This window comes from Pezoporus flaviventris, unplaced genomic scaffold (genome assembly GCF_033815535.1).
Source record: "Pezoporus flaviventris isolate CSIRO_AGI_PZ_B2104156 unplaced genomic scaffold, CSIRO_AGI_Pfla_v1 ptg000041l, whole genome shotgun sequence".
In the NCBI taxonomy this organism is placed as follows: domain Eukaryota; kingdom Metazoa; phylum Chordata; class Aves; order Psittaciformes; family Psittacidae; genus Pezoporus; species Pezoporus flaviventris.
This window is the reverse complement of record NW_026892589.1, coordinates 2,927,477-2,944,979: the sequence shown is the minus strand read 5'-3', so window position 1 is coordinate 2,944,979 and position 17,503 is coordinate 2,927,477. Positions and strand designations below refer to the sequence as shown.

General features: G+C 53.8%; 1 protein-coding gene across 3 annotated transcripts; it reads right to left on the bottom strand.

Annotated features, from left to right (window-relative positions):
* Positions 1-998: 998 nt before the first annotated feature.
* On the bottom strand, positions 999-17,194 carry TBX3 (T-box transcription factor 3). 3 transcript variants are annotated; one of them, XM_061465788.1, is made up of 8 exons: positions 16,732-17,194; positions 13,081-13,525; positions 11,060-11,327; positions 9,720-9,866; positions 7,443-7,519; positions 5,984-6,141; positions 3,935-4,638; positions 999-3,354 (listed from the first exon to the last, which is right to left on the bottom strand). In XM_061465788.1, the coding sequence occupies exons 2-8, from the start codon at positions 13,473-13,475 to the stop codon at positions 2,908-2,910; spliced, it is 2,196 nt and encodes a 731-aa protein (XP_061321772.1). In that variant the 5' UTR covers positions 13,476-13,525; positions 16,732-17,194; the 3' UTR covers positions 999-2,907. The 3 variants fall into 3 exon arrangements, with proteins under 3 accessions (XP_061321772.1, XP_061321771.1, XP_061321770.1); XM_061465787.1 differs by lacking the exon at positions 16,732-17,194 and adding an exon at positions 14,127-15,312; XM_061465786.1 differs by lacking the exon at positions 16,732-17,194 and having other exon boundaries at positions 13,081-15,312.
* Between the last annotated feature and the right edge of the window lie 309 nt (positions 17,195-17,503).

The following is a 17,503-nucleotide window of genomic DNA, read 5'->3' as shown; positions in this document are numbered from 1 at the left end:
CCCGTCCCCTCATGAAGGGGACTTGAGCTGGATTTGCTGTGCAGGGGGGCTTGAGGACCTGTTAAAAATCGGAGTTTTCTCTCCTTTTTCCCCCACCGAAGCTCGCTTTATCTCGCCGGTGCAGGGGCCAAGGGCCGAGTATCAAACAGGATACAGGCTGGAAGTACATCCTTATAATATTTATTACTGGCGGAGGATGAATCACTTTCCAATATATGGGCCACTAACTGTTGACGGGAGGCGGGGGGGAATCTCTTTAGCAGAGAGAAATATATATGTTGTGCTAAAGGATGTGCTCATGGGCTGGCAAAGATACAGGCAGGAGCTGCCAGGTCTCAGTTCTCTTCTCAGTGACCTCCCAGGCCACTGGTCCAGCCTGGATGCCTGCCCCCGTTCCAGCTATTTTCTACTTAATCTCAACATATCTCGCCCAAGGGCGAGAAGGGGCGAAACCAAGGGAGGAAAAAAACAACAAACTCCTCGATTTCCAGGTGATAAGTGACTGGAAAAGCCAATTCCTCTGCCCGGACGGGAGGGAAAACGAGCCCAGCAGCTCCCGAGCACTTTACCTGGAAACTTTCAAGGAGGGCTCTGCATTAAAATTTAACCGATCGATTCTCTAATTCTTCACTTTTGCGTTATTAATTTATGACAGATAAAAGCATAGCTGAGCCTTTCTCATTAACTTTTCAAACGCCACTTAATATTGTTCCATTAAAAGAGGTGACTGAGTAGCCTCTGGATCGACTTTAAAAGCGAGAGGGATGAGGAAGAAAAAGGTACATTAAACAGCTTGCTTAAAACTCGTACTTTCCCACCAACAATTCAAACGACACCATCCCGACTGGTTCGTACTAGCTCCTTCCAGGAGAAATAGCTTAATATTGGGATGGGGGATGGAGGAGAAAGGCAGGCGAGGGATATATATCTTTCAACCCCTCCATCCTCCCAGGCACGTTGGGGAGGGTTGGGGTGAAGGCATTTCACAGTACGCCCAAGACATTTCAATAAAAATTTATTGAAACTTCAGTGACTTTTAAAAGGGGGGGAAAAATACAGAAAAAAAAAATAGAAATAGCAAGAACTTCTCAACATTTATATAACACAAAATATACCTTCATTAGTTTTGGTTTTTCCTTTGAACCAGCTCTGAGCACCTGACTTTCAAGCCAAGAAAATATGCACTCACTCAAACAAAGACAACGATAAGCACAGTAGTAAAACTCCATCGTGGGGTTGGTTGGGGGTTTTCTTTTGAGACACACCAAGGAAATGGGGGAAAAAATAATACAAAGTAAAGACACTTTCAGAATCTTCGTCTTTTTCCTGTCTCTCAAGCCGCTGGAGAAGCCTGTTGTCGTGTGTATAACTTTCTGTTGATATCCTATACGGAAAGTAGCGCTTTGAACACTGAAGAAATCGAGGATTAAAAGCTACCATGGCACATCGCCTTTCCTTTTAATCTTTCCTTCTTCTTCTTTTTTAAAGGTCTTTGATTAATTTTGCTTGTTTCTGCTTTGCCTTTTGCGTTCGGCTCCTTTACAAGAGGACGAGGTCAGGTTCGCTGGGGTGAACTCCGATTGAAAACGTGAGCCCTCAGAAACGGGGGGATTTCTCCTCCGGGTCGGGGTGTATGTTTAAAGGAATTACGAACTTGAAATGAAAACGACTAAAAATAAAACCAGAAGAGGAACAAAAGAAGACGGCTGCAGTCGTATTTACAGAGATATGTACAATGTCAATAAATTAAAGTTTAATTTCGAGTATTCATATTCCACGTATTTACAAGAGTTATCAAATAATTACATAAATACTTTGTTTTAATAATAGTGTCCGCTCTTTTCTTCTTCTCAGCATGTTTAAACCTTGTTATTGCATATACAATTAAAGAGGGAAAGCTGTGATAAACCTACAGTCAAGCTAGAGGGTTGGAGATAAAATAAATTCACCTCTTTTTCTCTTTCCAACTACACTTCTTATTGTTGCTGCTACAGGGAGAAAGGTTTAAGGTAGGTCTTATTTTTGTTGTTTTTTTAATTATTATTATTAATAATATTTTTTTTCCCTGGGATTTGAAACGAGCATTCAAAAAGAAACAAAACCCCACCGAAACCAAAAATAACACACCACCCCCCCTCCCAAAGAAAAAGCAGACTACTATGGAACATGCAAAACCAGCCACCGGCTGGCTCTCAGGCATCACAACGATATTTGAAACACACAGCTTCCCTTAATATTGACTAAGGGGGTTGTCGTTCACAACCCGCCCAGGAAACAACTGTTGAAGAACCGATATGCGAGTTACTTACACACTTCTCTTTTGGAAAAAAAAAAAACGAATCACTTCTCTTGCTTATTTTTTATCCATACGTTTGGTTTGATTTTTTTTTTCTTTATTTTTGCTTTAAGGTTGGGTTTTTTTCCTGTTTTTTTTTTTCTCTTTTTTTTTTCCCCGGTTTTTGGTTCGTTTCGGGATTGTTTTTACACAGTTTAAAAAAATCAAAATTAAAAAAAAAAAGAAAGAAAAGAGGATGCCACAACCCCACCGGTGACCCGGCCCAGCCAGGCCGCTCCCTGCGAGCAGCCTCCGACCCAGCTCTCCCACCCCGGCTCCACTCTCCCATCCTTAACCCTCTCTCCCCCCCCCCGCCCCGCCTCACCCCCTTCCCCTGCTTCACCAGATACCTTTTAGTTGATAAACGCGCACACAACACTGGGGGGTTTTATATTAAAAAAACAAAATAAAGGGGAAGAAAAAGACAAAATAAAGGGGGCAGGGGGGTAAAAAACCCCAAACGAAACAAAACCCAAACACTCGCGGGGTGGAGGATGTGGTTTCTTTCAAACAAAGTGCACTGCGAGACTGATTTGAAATGAGCTCCCGAAGGCGGGGAGGGAGGGGGGGGGTTACGGGGAGCCGCTGCGGGATCTGTCCTGCTTGGGGTCGAGCCCGCTGACCAAGCGCTGGATGTTCTGCAGTTCGCTGGTGGCCGCCTCCTTGTCTGCGCCCAGTTTCGGGGAGAGGGACACGGAGCCGGAGGAGAGGGTGGACGAGCGGCTGGTGAGGTCTGAGGCGGAGTCCAGGGGCACGGAGCCGGGGCTGGCGGCCAGCCCAGCCGCTTTCCCCTCGCCGGAGCCGGCGGCCAGGCCGGGCAGGGCGGTGGTGAGGAGGCTGCTGCCGTCGGGCAGGGGCACGGGCAGCGGGTAGGGGCTGTAGCGGAGCCGCGGACGCACGGCGCTGAGGAAGGGGTGCCGGTGCACCGAGCTGGAGGCGGCGCTGGAGGCGGCGGCCGCCGCTGCCATGTAGGTGTAGGGATAGGGGAAGAGGCTTCCGAAGGGAGACATGGCCAGGCCCTGCGGGACGGGGGAGGAGAGAGAAGGGAAAGGGTTACGAGCCTGCACTTCTCCCCCCTTCTGGGGGTGCTCCACGGTACCCCCACGCCGGCATCCCCGCCACACACACACGCCACTGGGAGAGCTGACAGTGGCCAAGCTGCTGCCCACGGGAGGGGATGCAGACCCATCCTTTCCCAGTGCCGAGGCCAAAACCATCCGGACCCCCGAGGCAGACCCTTCTGTGGGGAGGTCGTGGCCCAATAGGGGCAAAATCAGACAAGGGACATGCTGTCTCCCCTCATCTTCTCTGCAGGGAGATTTTCTTTCACTGGGTGAAATGCTCTGGCCCCACAGGTACAACCATACACACCCCACCCTTCCCCCAATGGGGCAGCCTCACTCCACAGAGCTGCTTGCTGGGCCGGGGGGGCTGCCAAGACAAGGGGGTGAGGGTAAAAAGCCCGGTGCAGTGTCACAGGAGCTAGAGGACAACGGGGGCAGAGTGTGAACGGAAGAGCTCCAGGGGTTCACATTGGTGCCCTGCTGCCCCCCTTTCCCCGGGACGGAGCCCCCCTGCTCCGGGGTGGGGGTGCCGTACCTGAGAAGCCAGGACATGCTGCTGCAGATGGAAAGGCAAAGCAGCCGCCGATGCTCCCGAGAGTCCCTGGGCTGCTGCTGTGGCCATGACCGTGTTGTCCAGTCCCGAGACACCGGCGGATGCCCCGGAGACGGTAGCGAGCAGGGGGCCCATCCCGGCGGCCATGCCGGAGAAAGCCCCCCCCATGGCGAACTGCCCAGGGTGCAGCAGCAGCGGATGCCCGTTCCCCAGCGGGTTGAAGAACTGCTGGCCGGCCAGGGCAGGGGGGAAGCCGAGGTTTTGCAAGTGTCCCTGACTCAGGTGGGCCGTGCTGTCGGTCTGGACCGTGAGGGGGGCGAAGGGCTCTTTGCCCAGCAGCCGGTTCTCATCTACTTTGGGACCATCCCTGAGGGGGCTTTTCAGTTCCTCGCCGCTCAGGCTTCCCCCCCGGGTGCTGGAAGAGATCGTAGCCGGGCTGTGCCGGGAGTCCGGAGGGGCTTTCTCCGTCCTCTCTCGGCTCCGACTCCCCGCTGAGTCACTGGGGAAGAAGTGGCTTTTAGAGGGGCTGCCCCCCTTGTCCCGGGGGTCGTCTCCCGCGGCCGCGGCGGAGCTGGCAGGCGCTGGGGTGGTGGCTGTGGTCGTGCTGATTTTGCTCGTTTCGTTGGCTTCTAGCAAGGGATCGTCTTTGCTGTCTGCATCGCTGTCTCCCTCGCTGGGACAGAGATCTGCAAGACAAAGGGAGCCTGGGGCTGGGATCCGGAGCTGCACGTCCCTAAATCCCCATCGGGCTGGGGAGGGGGGCAGAGAGACTTCCTGGCCGGCCAGAGATTTAGGTGTAAATACTTCCTTTTATTATGATTATTCTATACATAAATAAATACACCCCCTACTCCTACCCCCCGCCCTATCCAAGCCAAGCCCGAGTTTTACCCAGCGCAGCAAAACCGGCTGCGAAACAAAGCAGCGGCCCTAAGGAAGGCCTCCTTAGGCCGAGGGTTTTGGGGGGGGGCCATGGCTGCCTGGGGTATCGGCACCCCCTCAGCCCAGGAGTCTCCTGGCTGCTGGGGAAGCAGTGAAGCTGTAGGGTCTGCCCCGTCCCCCAGCAAGGCTGGAGGGCCTCGGGGATGCCTCTTCCAAGAACTTTTTCCCGAGTTTTCAGCCTTTTTAACAGGCAAACTTTGAACACGGGCGCACACACGCACACAGAGCAGCCTCCATCACCCCCTTCCTCCTCCTCCTCCTCCCTAAACACATGCACGGCTTCGCTGGATTCCTCTGCACTTCATCTCCCAGTTTCAGCGCCCCAGGTGCGAAGCTCTGGTTTGCTTTTCGGGTCCCCTCCCAGCTCCCCTCCCCTTCTCTCGGCAGGACTTTAAACAAACGAGTAAAGCAACAACAAAAAAGAGGTTGTTTCCTCCTCCCCCTGCTCCCCCCCCCCCTCAACCCCTGGATGGATTAATACATGGGAGAGAGCTGCAGACAGCTCCCAACACCGCACGGGGAGGAATCGAGGGTGACTTTTCTATAGCAAAGTTCGGGAGTGTATCCAGGGGAAAGATCCTTCCTCTAATAACAGATTCAGAGAGGAATATTAATGGAGTGACTCCAGTTTTGAACTTTTGCCCCGTGGTCTGTCTTTGCTCCCTTGACTTGGAGCTGGCTCCTTTCTGAACCAAGGAGGGGAGGAATGAACGTGCAGCAGTGGGAGAGGGAGGCCGGGGGAGAGGGAGAAAGCGAGAAACAGTGGGGAGAGAGAATGAGAGAGGAAAAGAGGGGGAAAGGGAAAGATAAAAGGAAAAGAAGGAAAGAAGGAGAAGGAAAGAAGGAGGAAAGAAGAAAGAGGAAAGAAGGAAACAGCAAGAAGGACAGAGAGAGGAAAAGGGGTCAAGAGAAAGAAGCTAGAAGAAAGAGAAGACAGTAAAGAGAGAAAACAGAAAAGAAGATAAAGGAAAGAAGCAATGAAGGAACGTGGGTGCTGGAGGGCAGCGGTACAGGCTGGGATCTGTCCCCTGCACACAGAGCCAGGGCTCAGGCTCTCCTTGGGAGGGACCCGGGGGCCACAGCTCTCACCTTTGAGGCTGGAGGTGCCGACAGCAGGCACGGCGGGGCAGGAGGACTGGGCGAAGCACTTGAAGGCCGTCTGCTCGTTGGAGGACTCATCCGAGGTGGGGTTTTCCTTCTTCTGCCTCTCGTCGTACACCCGCATGGACTGCAGGGTCAGCTGCTTCCTATGGGCACATGCACCCGCTGGGAGAGCAGACCCCAGGACACCCCAGGGACCCCCATCCCTTCCCCAATCCCTCACGAGTTCCTATCTGGGGATGATTAGGGGAATGAAGGGCCAAGGTCCCCTCGAGGGGGGAATGCCTTGGCTGCTAATGAGAGGAGATTTCTTGGAAGCAGTGAGCAGCTCCTCAGCAAAGGCAGATATTAAAGACAAGAGGCGAGGGAAGAGGGAAGCATTCCCTGGAGATTAGCTTTTAAAAGGCAAGGATGTTCCAGAGATATGAGCCATCTTAATGGTTGCTAAGATTGCTAGGAAGTGGTTATTTTGTTAGGCACTTTATGTAATCTTTTCACCAACAATTAACCCGGAGTAAAAATCTATTTATATTTAGAGAGAAATTAGAAATCATTTCCGTCCTGTGGCTCCAGCGTTGGCTCTATTTTCACACTGGCGGACACAAGGAGCTGGCATGTGTGTGTGTGTGTGTATGTGTGCACCGGGCTCAGGGCTAGGTAAAGAGAAAGGCCTCTTGTTTTACATTACATTTCCAAGCCCCCTTTTTGGGGGGGGGGGGGGGGAAGAGGGGTGGGTGGTTGTTAAAAAAGAGAAATGAACAGATTTATTCATTATCTAAACTTGAGTGCAAATGGGTAAAATAAAAACAAAATAAAGACGTATCCCCCATCAAAGGAAACAAAAATCATCCCTCTCTCTATTTTTCCCATGATTAAAAATGGAATTCTGGAGTCCATTAAAACGAGTCCTGTCCATCTGTCTACCTGAGGCACAAACTGCATCCTGCTGCCTTCAGTAAAAGACAGAGATTCTTCCATCATTAATTATTTCCATATTCACGAGATACCTCTGTCACAACAGTTTATTTACATGTTTCTCCTCCATATATTAGGCTTTTCAATACAGTCCCCGGGAAAACACCAGAGATTGAGCCGGCGATCAGCTCTGCCCTCCCTTCTCCCTCTTTCCCAGTCCCACATACTATAATGTAATATTCCCTCTCAAAAATCTAAGGAAAACTTATTTCTCCTGTGATATATGCTTAATAATCCACCAGCCCTTTGGCAAGCCATTCGCTGCGCCATGAAAACAAAAAACCCGCATGGAAAGCAGGAAAGAATTCCCATGCAATCAGCTTGGCATGATTAATGCCAAGATCCGTATGAATTTTGGCGGGGGGACTTGTGGTTTGGAGGCAAGGCGAGGTGATTTTGACCTCTGCTCGAGTTCTGAGCTTTACCCACAAAACCCCAATGAGGCGCCTCTATATAATCTATCCAGACTCACCTTTTTTCCCTCCTTCCATTGCCGGTGTCCCGAAAACCTTTGGCAAAGGGGTTGTTGTCAATTTTTAATTGAGTGATCTATAGGATGGAGAGAAACAAAAACAAATAGGTAGGGGGTTGGGGCAGAAATAAGGAGATTTTGTGTTAAAAACCAGCAGCAAAGAGACCTCTCTCCCCAGTGCCTGCAGGATCCCAGCAGGAGCAGGACGGGAAGGGGGAGAGATCCCTGGGTTTGGTGTGAACCTCTCTTTTCCCCAGCCCTGGGGATGCAGCTCATCCCCAACCCCCTGTCAGGGCTGGCCAGTGACCCCGGGCTGCGGTGGCAATGAAAGAGCCCCGTGTTGCTGCCACCGCATCGGAATTAATTGAGCTGTGCAATGCGATCCATGCAAGTTATGCCTGTGCTTAAAACTCTTTAAATGCCATAATTAAACCGCAAAGGAATCATGCCCACCCCATCCCCCTTGCTATAATAAAATACTTTATAATCGCATTATGCTCCGCGTGTGCGTTGGGGCGCTGGGGGTGCCAGGAGCCAGTTGATTTTTGGGGGCAGGGGGTTGGTGGTACGTAAGTTTTCCGGTGGATGCTTGGGGTTTTCCTCGGGATTCAGGGAACGACTGTTTCTTCATGAGTTTGGAGGGAGTGCGGGGGTGCAGGACACCCCGTGCCCCTGCATACAATGAGCGGAAGCTGATTCAAAGCCCAGCCGGGGCTCCCGTGGCTATAATGGGATAAGGACAACGGGAGCCGGGATGCTCCACTCCCTGTCCCGGACCGGGCTGGAAGTGCCGCAGTCCCCCCAGTTTGAGGGCAGAGCAGGACACGGAAAAGCAAATCCCTGTCTGCAGCTGAGCACAGGGCAGGACCGGCACCGGCCACCGCGTTACCACCACCCCCTCACCCCCTGCTTCCAGCCGGGATCAGCAAAGAGCAGGAAAACCCACTGCTAAAACCCAGCAGGAGTTTTAATCCAGGTGATCCCGGCCGTGCCTTCCGACGGGCCGGCGAGGGCTCCCTCCACTCCCGCACGTCGCTTTCCGGGCGATTTCATGGCAATCAGACAAGTATGCTCATTCCGGTCCTTCAACCAAGCCGGCCCCAGCTGACAGAGCGGGGCGAACAGCCCTGCTGATAAGTCCCAAAGCAAAGTCTACTCTCTGTACACACATTTTCTTTCCATTTCCTTGCAAGCGCCCGACCGCAGAAATAGAGGAAAATAACCCGAGCCCCCGAGGGAGAAGCGGCTTTGGGGAAACGGAGGGTAGAAAGGGATGGAGTCGCCCCTTTTCACTCCTTAATAGTGAAGGATGTGAAGGGGCAGCGCGAGAGAGGGACGGGAAGCTGCAGCGAGTGGGCGCTGCACATCCAGACCCTCCGCGCTTAATGCATACGCGTGCAAAGTTATAATTTATAGAGAGGAGGGGAAAAAAAAAAAATCAAAGCCCCTTTTTTGGCTCTTTCCCTTCCTTCCACTTGACTTAATTATCATAAATTCACCATTTGCCACTCTCCCAGATATACCACCTTGGTCGCAAGCGACAATAAACCAGCAGAAACGGGAAGGCAGCGTCCGCAGCACTGCAAAACTTTCTCACACTGGCTCTTTCAGACCTCGCAGCTAAATTCGAGCGAGATATAGCCCTCTCTGATCAGAGCATACTTCTGCACCACAAAAAATAATAAAACACTGCAGGATGCAAGAAAGAAAAAAAAATCATAATATAATAATAATAGGAACCAGACGTGCGCTCCAGCCTTATTGCCAATTGCTGTTAAAGGAGCTAAAACAGCACAAAGGCCAGGAAGAGTTACAAAATCTCCAGCCCCGCTGCTCTCCCCCTCCGTCTTTCGACACACGGCGCTGATCCTCTTTTTTCCCTGTTTTTTTTTCCTTTTCTGATGCATTTTAGATTAAATTCACACCGAGAGCGGCGATCGCGATCCCCCACCCCATCCTACCTCTTTCCACATACCGGGGAATGGTACCGGTGAAATGAAAAGGTTAAGAGCCCTAAACGGCCTCCCCAACCCCCCAGACGTCCCTTTTAATTGCCTTCCCCGAGGTCAGTACTAGGAGGGTGCCCGACCCCCTCCCCCGGCTCCTTCCTGAAGTTGGATCCAGGAGATTTGGGGGGGAAAGACGAGGAGAGGATGGGGGGGGGGGGGGGAGGGAGAAGAGCGGGATGGGCTTCGCGATTTTTAAGGGAACAATGCAGAGTAAAAGTTCTCTCAAAAGCCAAAGCACGTAAAACAAATCCATTCTTAATCTCCTTACCTTATCATTCTGGTATGCGGTCACTGCGATGAATTCAGTCTCCGGGAAAACGTAGGTCCTGAACGTGCTATAGGGAAGCTTGAGAATATCGTTGGCTCGGACGATGTGGAACCGGGGCTGGTACTTGTGCATCGAGTTTAAAATGGTCTGGGGGTGGGGGAGCAGCGGCCGGCAGCAGAGAGCGGAGAAAGGGGGGGGAAGAAGACGGTCATCAGGAGCAAGCACCCCCGCCTCGCACTTCCCCCCCAGCCACCGGCACTTTCTCCTCCTAATTTGCCTTCCCTCTCCTTCCTCCACTCACTCCTCCTCCCCGCCGAGCACACTCCAAACACACGCACACGCCTTGCAGCAGCCAACAAAAAGCACTGACAGCTCCAGCTCGCCGGAGTTAGGCTCAACCGCTGGCCCTTTCGGAGGGGGAAAGAGAGGTAAAAATCCCAGCCTAGCTCTCCTAGGAGAGGGGGAGAAAACTGCCTCGGCTCGGGCCGCAAAGTGCTTTGATTTCGAAGTGAAAGAAACTAAAAACGAAATAAAAATTAAACCCAAGTGAAAAAGCAGCAGCAGTTACAAGAGCAACACAACCACGAGAGCCTTGACTAGGTCTAATTGCTCCCCCCAATCCACTTAAGGCCTTCTGCGAAAGGCAAAAATGTATCGTCTAATCAAATCACAGCCAGCAAATGCAATCTTCGGCACATTAGAGATCCCCCGACCGCGGTCACCACCAGCAACCCCCGGCTCCGAGGCGGAGGCTTGCCCAGGAACAGAAAGAAATGGCAAGGATCGTCAGAGCACTTATCAGCAGGTTTGTTTGATTTCACTCTTAGGGTAAGTTTTTATCTCTGCACACCCGGTAAATGTAAAGGAGTGGATAGACATGAATGGGCAACTTGACCTCTGATTTTGGTCCCTGTTTATTTTCACTCCGGCTTGCTTTACATTACCCAGATTAATATATATTTAAATGTTTGCATACTTAGGCCTTTAAGCCTTTATACACACACACATATCATTTTCCTATGCTTAAAAAGCGTGATCGACTTTATTAAATAAAATAAAATAGATACAGAAAGTCACCACAGCTCTAACAAATACCCAGTTGCTCTGTGCTGGGAATATACCTCTCTAAAGTTAATGCTGAATGGCGCGGAGAGGATACATAATAAACTCGAGCGTTTCACCCTGACATCAGGAGCACTAAAAATGAGGGACTGCTGTAAACCAGGCCGAAGGGCGTTATTCCCTATTTCCCTGACACGGGAGCTGCAGGCCCAGCTCTGTCTGGAGCAGGGGGGTCCGGAGGTAAGGAGGGGGCAAAGCAAAGGGGAAAATGCACTTACAAATCCGTGCTTGTCAGAGATGTTGTTAGTGAGCTTCAGCTTGTGAAAGGTGACGACTTTGGACATCCATTGTTCGCCGGTGGCCGGGCTGTCCGGGTGGATGTACATTCTCTTTGGCATTTCAGGGTCAGCTTTCCCGGCTACCATCCACCGGGAATTATGGAATTTGTACCTACAATCATCCGCCGCCACAATATCCATCAATAAAATGTACTTGGCCTTTTTATCCAGTCCAGTGCATCTCACTTTAAATGGAGGAAACATTCTCCTATGGGCAGAGAGGGAAGGGGTTTGGGGGGGAGAGTAAAGAAAAGACAAGACGAAAATAAAACATCGTTAATTACAGCGTTTAAAGACGCTCCTGATTCTCGGTAGCGCTTCTATCAAGCAATCGCTTCAGCTCGAAGCAGCAAAAAGCCTCCCCCCTCCTCCGCCCACAGCGAAACGGTTGCTCAAACGGCTCAAAGTTCCAGGAGAAAATGGTCCCTGGGATGGGAAGCAGAGAGGGAGAGGTTCGTGTTCCTTAGGAATCTGCAGGCGCCTTCCCCGTGCCACTCCTGAGCCCGCAGAGCCTCAGCTGGGGCTCTCGGCTCTCCCTTTATTTTCCTGCTAAACAAAGAAATGCGAACAGCTCGCACCCCGATAAAATACCTATTCCGCATGATTCTGACCCAGTCCACCGGTGGGGAAGCGGAGAGGGGACGTTTTCACTTTACAGAAGAGGAGGAAAAATAAAGCAGCCCCTTCGGTTGAGGCGGACGGGGCGGTTGCGGGGCTCCCCCCCGCCGGGGACAGCCCATGGTGTGCGGGGGGCTGCCCGCATCCCGCACCGCGCTACCCGGCCGGGCCCCGAGGTGCAACAGGATACCACAAATTTGCTGTTTATTATATCGAGCGGTTGGCATTCAGCGATCTCAAAAGGAAACACATGACTTTGGAACATGTAAGAGCGCTTAACACCGGCCGAGGCTTTCGCGCAAAAACTTCTGGACCACAATTAACACAGGAAAACTTCGGGAAAGCAGTAAAATGGGCGAGGGGGGTTTTAGTCTTTCCCTCCTTGTTGCTCTTAGTTTGGTTTTTCTTTCCCCTGAGCCTGGAACTGGTGCCCTGCAAGTGGGTGAAACTCCAGCAAGGCAGAAGAAGGCCATCTAAGAAGACTTTTCAGGAGTGGCTTCCTCGAGTCATTTTCCTGGCAAATTACACGCGAGTTGTTTTGGAGGTTTCTAATAAAGCCCCTTAGAAAAACACCCGGGTGCAAAGGGGGTTTTCCCCCCCTCTGTGTCATCCCTGCGATAGGTAGAGTTGTAAAAGAGAGCAGATGTCAATAGAGAGAGGGATTTCAGGTGGGTAAAGCTCTAAAAGGCAGAAGCGCGAAGCATGGAGGAGCCGGGTGGGTTCATTCATTCCCGGGAGAAGGTTTCACGACCGCAGGGACGAGAGCTACGGGGCCGGGACCGCTGCGTGCCTTTGGCAGCTTTTTGTGCTTTTCCAGCTAGAATTAGTCAGCACAAATGCACGCCTAGATCCCAGCAGAGAGAGGCATAAGGGAAGCGACAGATAAACTGAACCTATCTGCCCTCCTGCAGCTCCTGCCTCGCCAGCAGCGAGCCGCCGCTCCGAAGTATTTTTCCTTCATTCCCCCTTCTTCTTCCTGAAGGAAGAAAACCTACGTGCAGCAGGGCTGAAATCAGGCCGGCTCCTTTTCCAACCCCAAGTGATTTTCTTTCCGCTCCCAGTTTTCCCCAAGTAGCATTAAGCTACTGAAGCACGAAGGGACCCTCTCGCTGAGCAGGGCCGGTTCGTGGCAGAGCCTTTCCCCGCAGTGTTGCTGCCCGAGTTGGGCTCGGATCTCTGGCTGCCTAAAACTTCACGTAATTCCAGGTGAAAGGAGTTTTATGGAGAAAGCCGCCGGTGAAAGAGCCTTGCTCTGGAGCAGCTTGGTGGGGTGCTCAGGGACTGAAGGGTGAGGGAGAGGGGTGGAAACAGAAGAAAGACGCAAACCCCCGACCCAGACCTACCTTCCCGATTTGGTAATCACCATCTCCGTGCCTCTTTTATGGAATTGCTCCCAAAGCTCTTTGGCTTCCAGATGCACTTTCGGATCATCTTCCACCTCTTCTTCTGGCTCCAGAGTTTTTAAAGGCCTCAGATGGGCTGCTGCCTGGTGACCCAGGGAAGAAAAGGGGATACCAGTCTCTGCAGCCCCCACTAACTGATCCATGATGGGTTTAGCCAGAGCCCCGGGAAGGGAAAGAGCAGCCGCCCCGTTGGGAGGCAAAGCCAGAGCCGGGAAGAAGGGAGGCTGATGTCCCAACACAGCGCTCATGGCAAAGTCCGGTGCCCGGTGCGGTAAAAAAGGATGATAAGCCATGCTTGTCCCAGGAATTACTGGATCTCTCATCGGTATATTCATCCACTCCACTCCTCGGTCTTCCTACTGCTGGAGTAGTCCCGGAGTGGTTTCTAACAGCACATCATGAAGAAGAAAAATTAAGATAATAACAACAAGAAAGCACCAAAAAAAAAAAAAAAATACAGGGTGGGGGGAAACAAGCTCTAGACAGCACAGTACATGGGGGAGAGGCAGAACTTCTACAGCCTACAACTTCCCGAGCCGGGGCACATCCCCAGCCCTCGGGACAGCGGATTAACAGGATTGTTCATTATTAGTCCTGCTTTTTTTGCCTTCGGTCTCTGCGGTTTGCCTCTTTTTTTTGTGTGTGTCCTGAGTGGAAGTCCTTGCGCTGGAAAAGAAACGCCGAAGAAGGGAAGGGGTGTGGGGGGGGTGGAAATCCACCGGGTTCGCTGTCTGCTCCTGTTGCCGCAGAAGGGCTGGACAAGCCGAGATCCCCTTTTTTTTTCTTCTTCTTCTTCTTTCTGTTAGTCTCAATCCCCCGTCTCTTCTTTCGTGGCGGAGGGTGACGGCTCGAAGCTGGGTTTTCTTTTTGGGTGGCTGGCTCTCCCCCCCCCCTCCCCCCCACCCCTCCACCTTTCCTCCGTACGGTCAGGCTGCAGAGCAGAGGCTGGGAAGGGAGGGAAAGCAGAGAGAAGAAAACAAACCCACCCCCCCTTCGCCGGCCGAGGAAGGCTCCTGAGCAACCTTCAGCAGGAAAAACTTGTAGGGAAATCTCGGTTTTGCCTCGCCTTCCCCCCTCTCCAAGAAGGAGCTGGTCAGGGTGCCCTGATTTCCATCAGGATCTCTTCTTTCACCCTCTTCCTTTTCCTTTTTCTTTTTTTTTTTTTCCCTTCTCTTTCTCTTTCACTCTACCTTAAAAATAAAAAAAATCTGGAATAATTATACTCCTGTCTCCTCTCCAGCAGCGCTCCAGCAAAGGAGAGAGGGAGAAAGAGAGGGAAAGAGAAAGGAAGGGGAGGGGGGGGGGGAAGAGAAAGAGAGGAAAAGAGAAAGAGAGGGAGAGAGGGAGAAGGAGCCTCTCAGCTCTGAGAATTCCCTGTGAGTCTGTGCTCTGCGTGCACCAGATTGTATGGATGTGTTGTGGGTTACAAGGGAGCTGGAGCCTCCTTGATTGGCTCTTTGACGCTTTCGGACCAATTGTGAGGCTCCATAGGCGTGGTTTTGACAGGTCGAGTGGAAGGGGGACAGAGCCGAGTTATAAAAAGAAGGTGTCGGAAACTGTAACGCTGCAGCAAAGCATCACTAGTACTCCGGGCCGTGTGAATATGTCAACATGATCAGAGGGGAGGGCGCAGGCAGCGCCGGGGAGGGCGGCCGGCAGCACCCGCCTCTCGGGGGGGGGGGGGTGGTTGCTCTTGGGGGCCGCCTCCCCCCCCCCCCAGCCCCGGCTCCCCGCGATGGCCGGCCCGGGTATTTCCAGCGCTCTCTCCTCCGCCCGCCTGCCCCGGTAGGAGCTTCCCAAGCAGCGGCTGCTGGCAGCGCTGGAGAAGCGGCGAGGGCACGCCGGGAGTCGGGATGGGGTGGGGGGGCTCCATGCATGGTGGGGAGGGGTCCGGCTTTGGGTACCCCCCTCCTCCTCCGCATCGTACCCCAGCTCTGCCTCGGCCCGCAGACGGAGGGGGACGCACGGTGCGCTCCCCCCCCCCCCCCCCCCCGCCCCGGAGCTCCGGACCCCCCTCGGCCGGCCGCAGGGCCCACAGCGCTGCACGCCCATCCCCGCCGCGTCGCGGCTGCCGCCGGTCCCCGCAGCCACCGGGGTTGGTGTTCGTCATCCCCCTCCCAACTCCCGTTCCCCCCCAACTGGAGAGTTGGTTTCTTTAAACGAGGCAGGACCTCTAGGCCGGGGGGGCCGGAGCTTTCCTTCCCCCCACAAATCTGGGGGTGAGCTCCCGGAGGGGTTGGGAGCCGGGCCGGGGGATGGCTCCGCGGGTCGCGTCCCCCCCCGCCCCAGCTCGGGGCTCGGCTCCGGCTGCCGCGGCCGCCGTTATTATTGTTGTGAGCGGCATCAGGCTGCAGCGAGGAGAGCAGGGGCCGCAGCTCGGCTCAACCCCGGGCCTGGCTGCTGCTAATCCATAGGGAAGGTTGAAGGGGAACGGCTGGAAAATGGGATTTTATTTCTTTTTGTATTATGCCTCTTTTCCGCCTTTCTTTCTTTGGCGCTGATAATTAAGGCCACTCGGCTGGCACCGGCGCTGAGAGGGTTACGCTCCCACACCCCTCCTCTTCCATGAGGTGCGCGGGGAGGAGACGGGAAGTGCGGCTTTCCCTGCGCCCGGGCCGGGGCAGGGCCGGGGCAACGCCGGGCGGGGGGGGCCCATCCGCGGGTTGCCCCAGTGCCCGGGCCCTCCTGGAGCCAGCCACCCCCCTTGGGAAGGCATCACGCGTGGGCTGCGCCGGCCCCACAGAGAGGGAAGAAAGAGCCAGGCAGGATCCTGCTTGGGAAGTTTATGGGGGGGGGGGGGGGTGAGGACAGTGCAGAGGGGAATTGCGGCTGGGTGGGTGCGTGTCGTGGGAGCTGTGGGCATGGTGGGCACGGGGTGCCCACGGGTGTCGGGAGGATATCCCAGCGCTGGGGGTGCCGAGTCATCTCCCCATCACCTCCCCCGCCTCTCTGGGGGTAGCTGTGGGATATCCCGACACCCCCATGCTGCTTTAAAGAAGGGAAGCTAATCCTCCGGGAGCGGAGCGGCGGAGCGAGGGGGCCCGGCGCTGGCTGCGCGCAGATGGGAGCGGAACCTCTAAAGTGATTAGCTCTTCTAACATTGCATTTTTGACGCACATGGTTAAGAGCGCTTGGCGCCAGCTTGGTGAAGTCCCTGTAGTATCCAGCGTCTAGGATCGCTTTGCATTCACCAAAATATCTCCCCTTTGGTCGAGGGTGGGGGTTGGATGGAGAAAAGAGGAGGAGGGAGGAAAGGAAGCGGGAGTAATGCGTTCAAAGAGGATGGGGGGGGGGGGGGGGGGAATCTGATGTGTTTCTCGAAGCCAGGAGCTTGGCTACCCGTGCGGCGCTCGGCTGCGCTGTGCAGCTAGTTATCAACCAAGGCAGCGAGTCTCTCCAACCTCTGCTCGGAACCGGCTCTCGGGCCCGGTAGGACCTCCCGAACCCTCATCCCTTGCCCGCAACAGAGTCCGCAACAAACGCCCGGCAGCTTCTATAAGTTTGCCGCAATTTGCCTCAACCGGGCCCCGGGGACCAGGAGGTTCCCGACCAGGACAGTCGCAGCCGCTCCCAGCCCCGCCGCTCCCTTACCCCCGCGCCCGCCCCGCCGGTGCGCTCCCTCGGCCCCGCGGTAGAGGCCGGAGTCGCTTGCCGCCCTCCGCGCCTGTTCCGCGCACCTTGCGCCGCTGCTCGGCACCCACCCGCGGAGGAAAATAAAGTGTTTTGCCGCTTATGATTTCCAATTTCAGCGTCTGGCTAATGGCGTGCAAACTTCCGCCGGTTCCGAGTGACCTCCCCGACGAAGCCCCCTGGAGACTCGTATTATGAAGGGGAGGCTGCACTAATCTAAGATCAAAAGCGGGAAGGTGCGAACAGTCTTTGTCTCCCTTCGGCCGCCTCATTCCCCTTCTGTGTGTGATAAATCTACCCTGGCGCCGACTGCGCGCTGGATGATTAATTTGCAAGCAAACAAAAGGGACCTGATGGCCAGCCATCTTAGTTAAATATTGGCCAGTGCTTCCAGCTACTTGTTAGCCGCCTCTTCGCCAGAAATAAAGACGCGAGGCAGAGAAATAAATAAATGAGGCCCGCAGAAATAGATGGCGAAGAGAAGTGGAAAGAGGGGACAAAGGAAAAGATAAAAATAAATGAAAAGAAAGATCAGTGCTGCCGATGGCAAAGGGCCGGGAGCGGGGCGGAGATGGGAATGGGGCTGGTCGCAGAGGAGGCAGGGTGATAGCACGCTGAGATAGCCGGCTGCCCCGCGCCTCCCGGCCCGTCTGCAGGCTGGGCTTGCACCAAGGCCGACGCTATCTTGGCTCTTCAAAGAGGCATGAAAGGTCTCCGCTGTCTCCCCGGAGAG

Excerpts from the sequence above, each read along its gene's own strand:
- TBX3 (XM_061465788.1), bottom strand. The coding sequence starts at position 13,475 with ATGAATATACCGATGAGAGATCCAGTAATTCCTGGGACAAGCATGGCT. Across the intron at positions 9,867-11,059 it reads TCTCTGACAAGCACGGATTT|ACCATTTTAAACTCGATGCA; the intron begins GTAAGTGCATTT and ends CCCCACCCCCAG. Across the intron at positions 4,639-5,983 it reads CGGCACCTCCAGCCTCAAAG|ATCTCTGTCCCAGCGAGGGA; the intron begins GTGAGAGCTGTG and ends TTTGTCTTGCAG.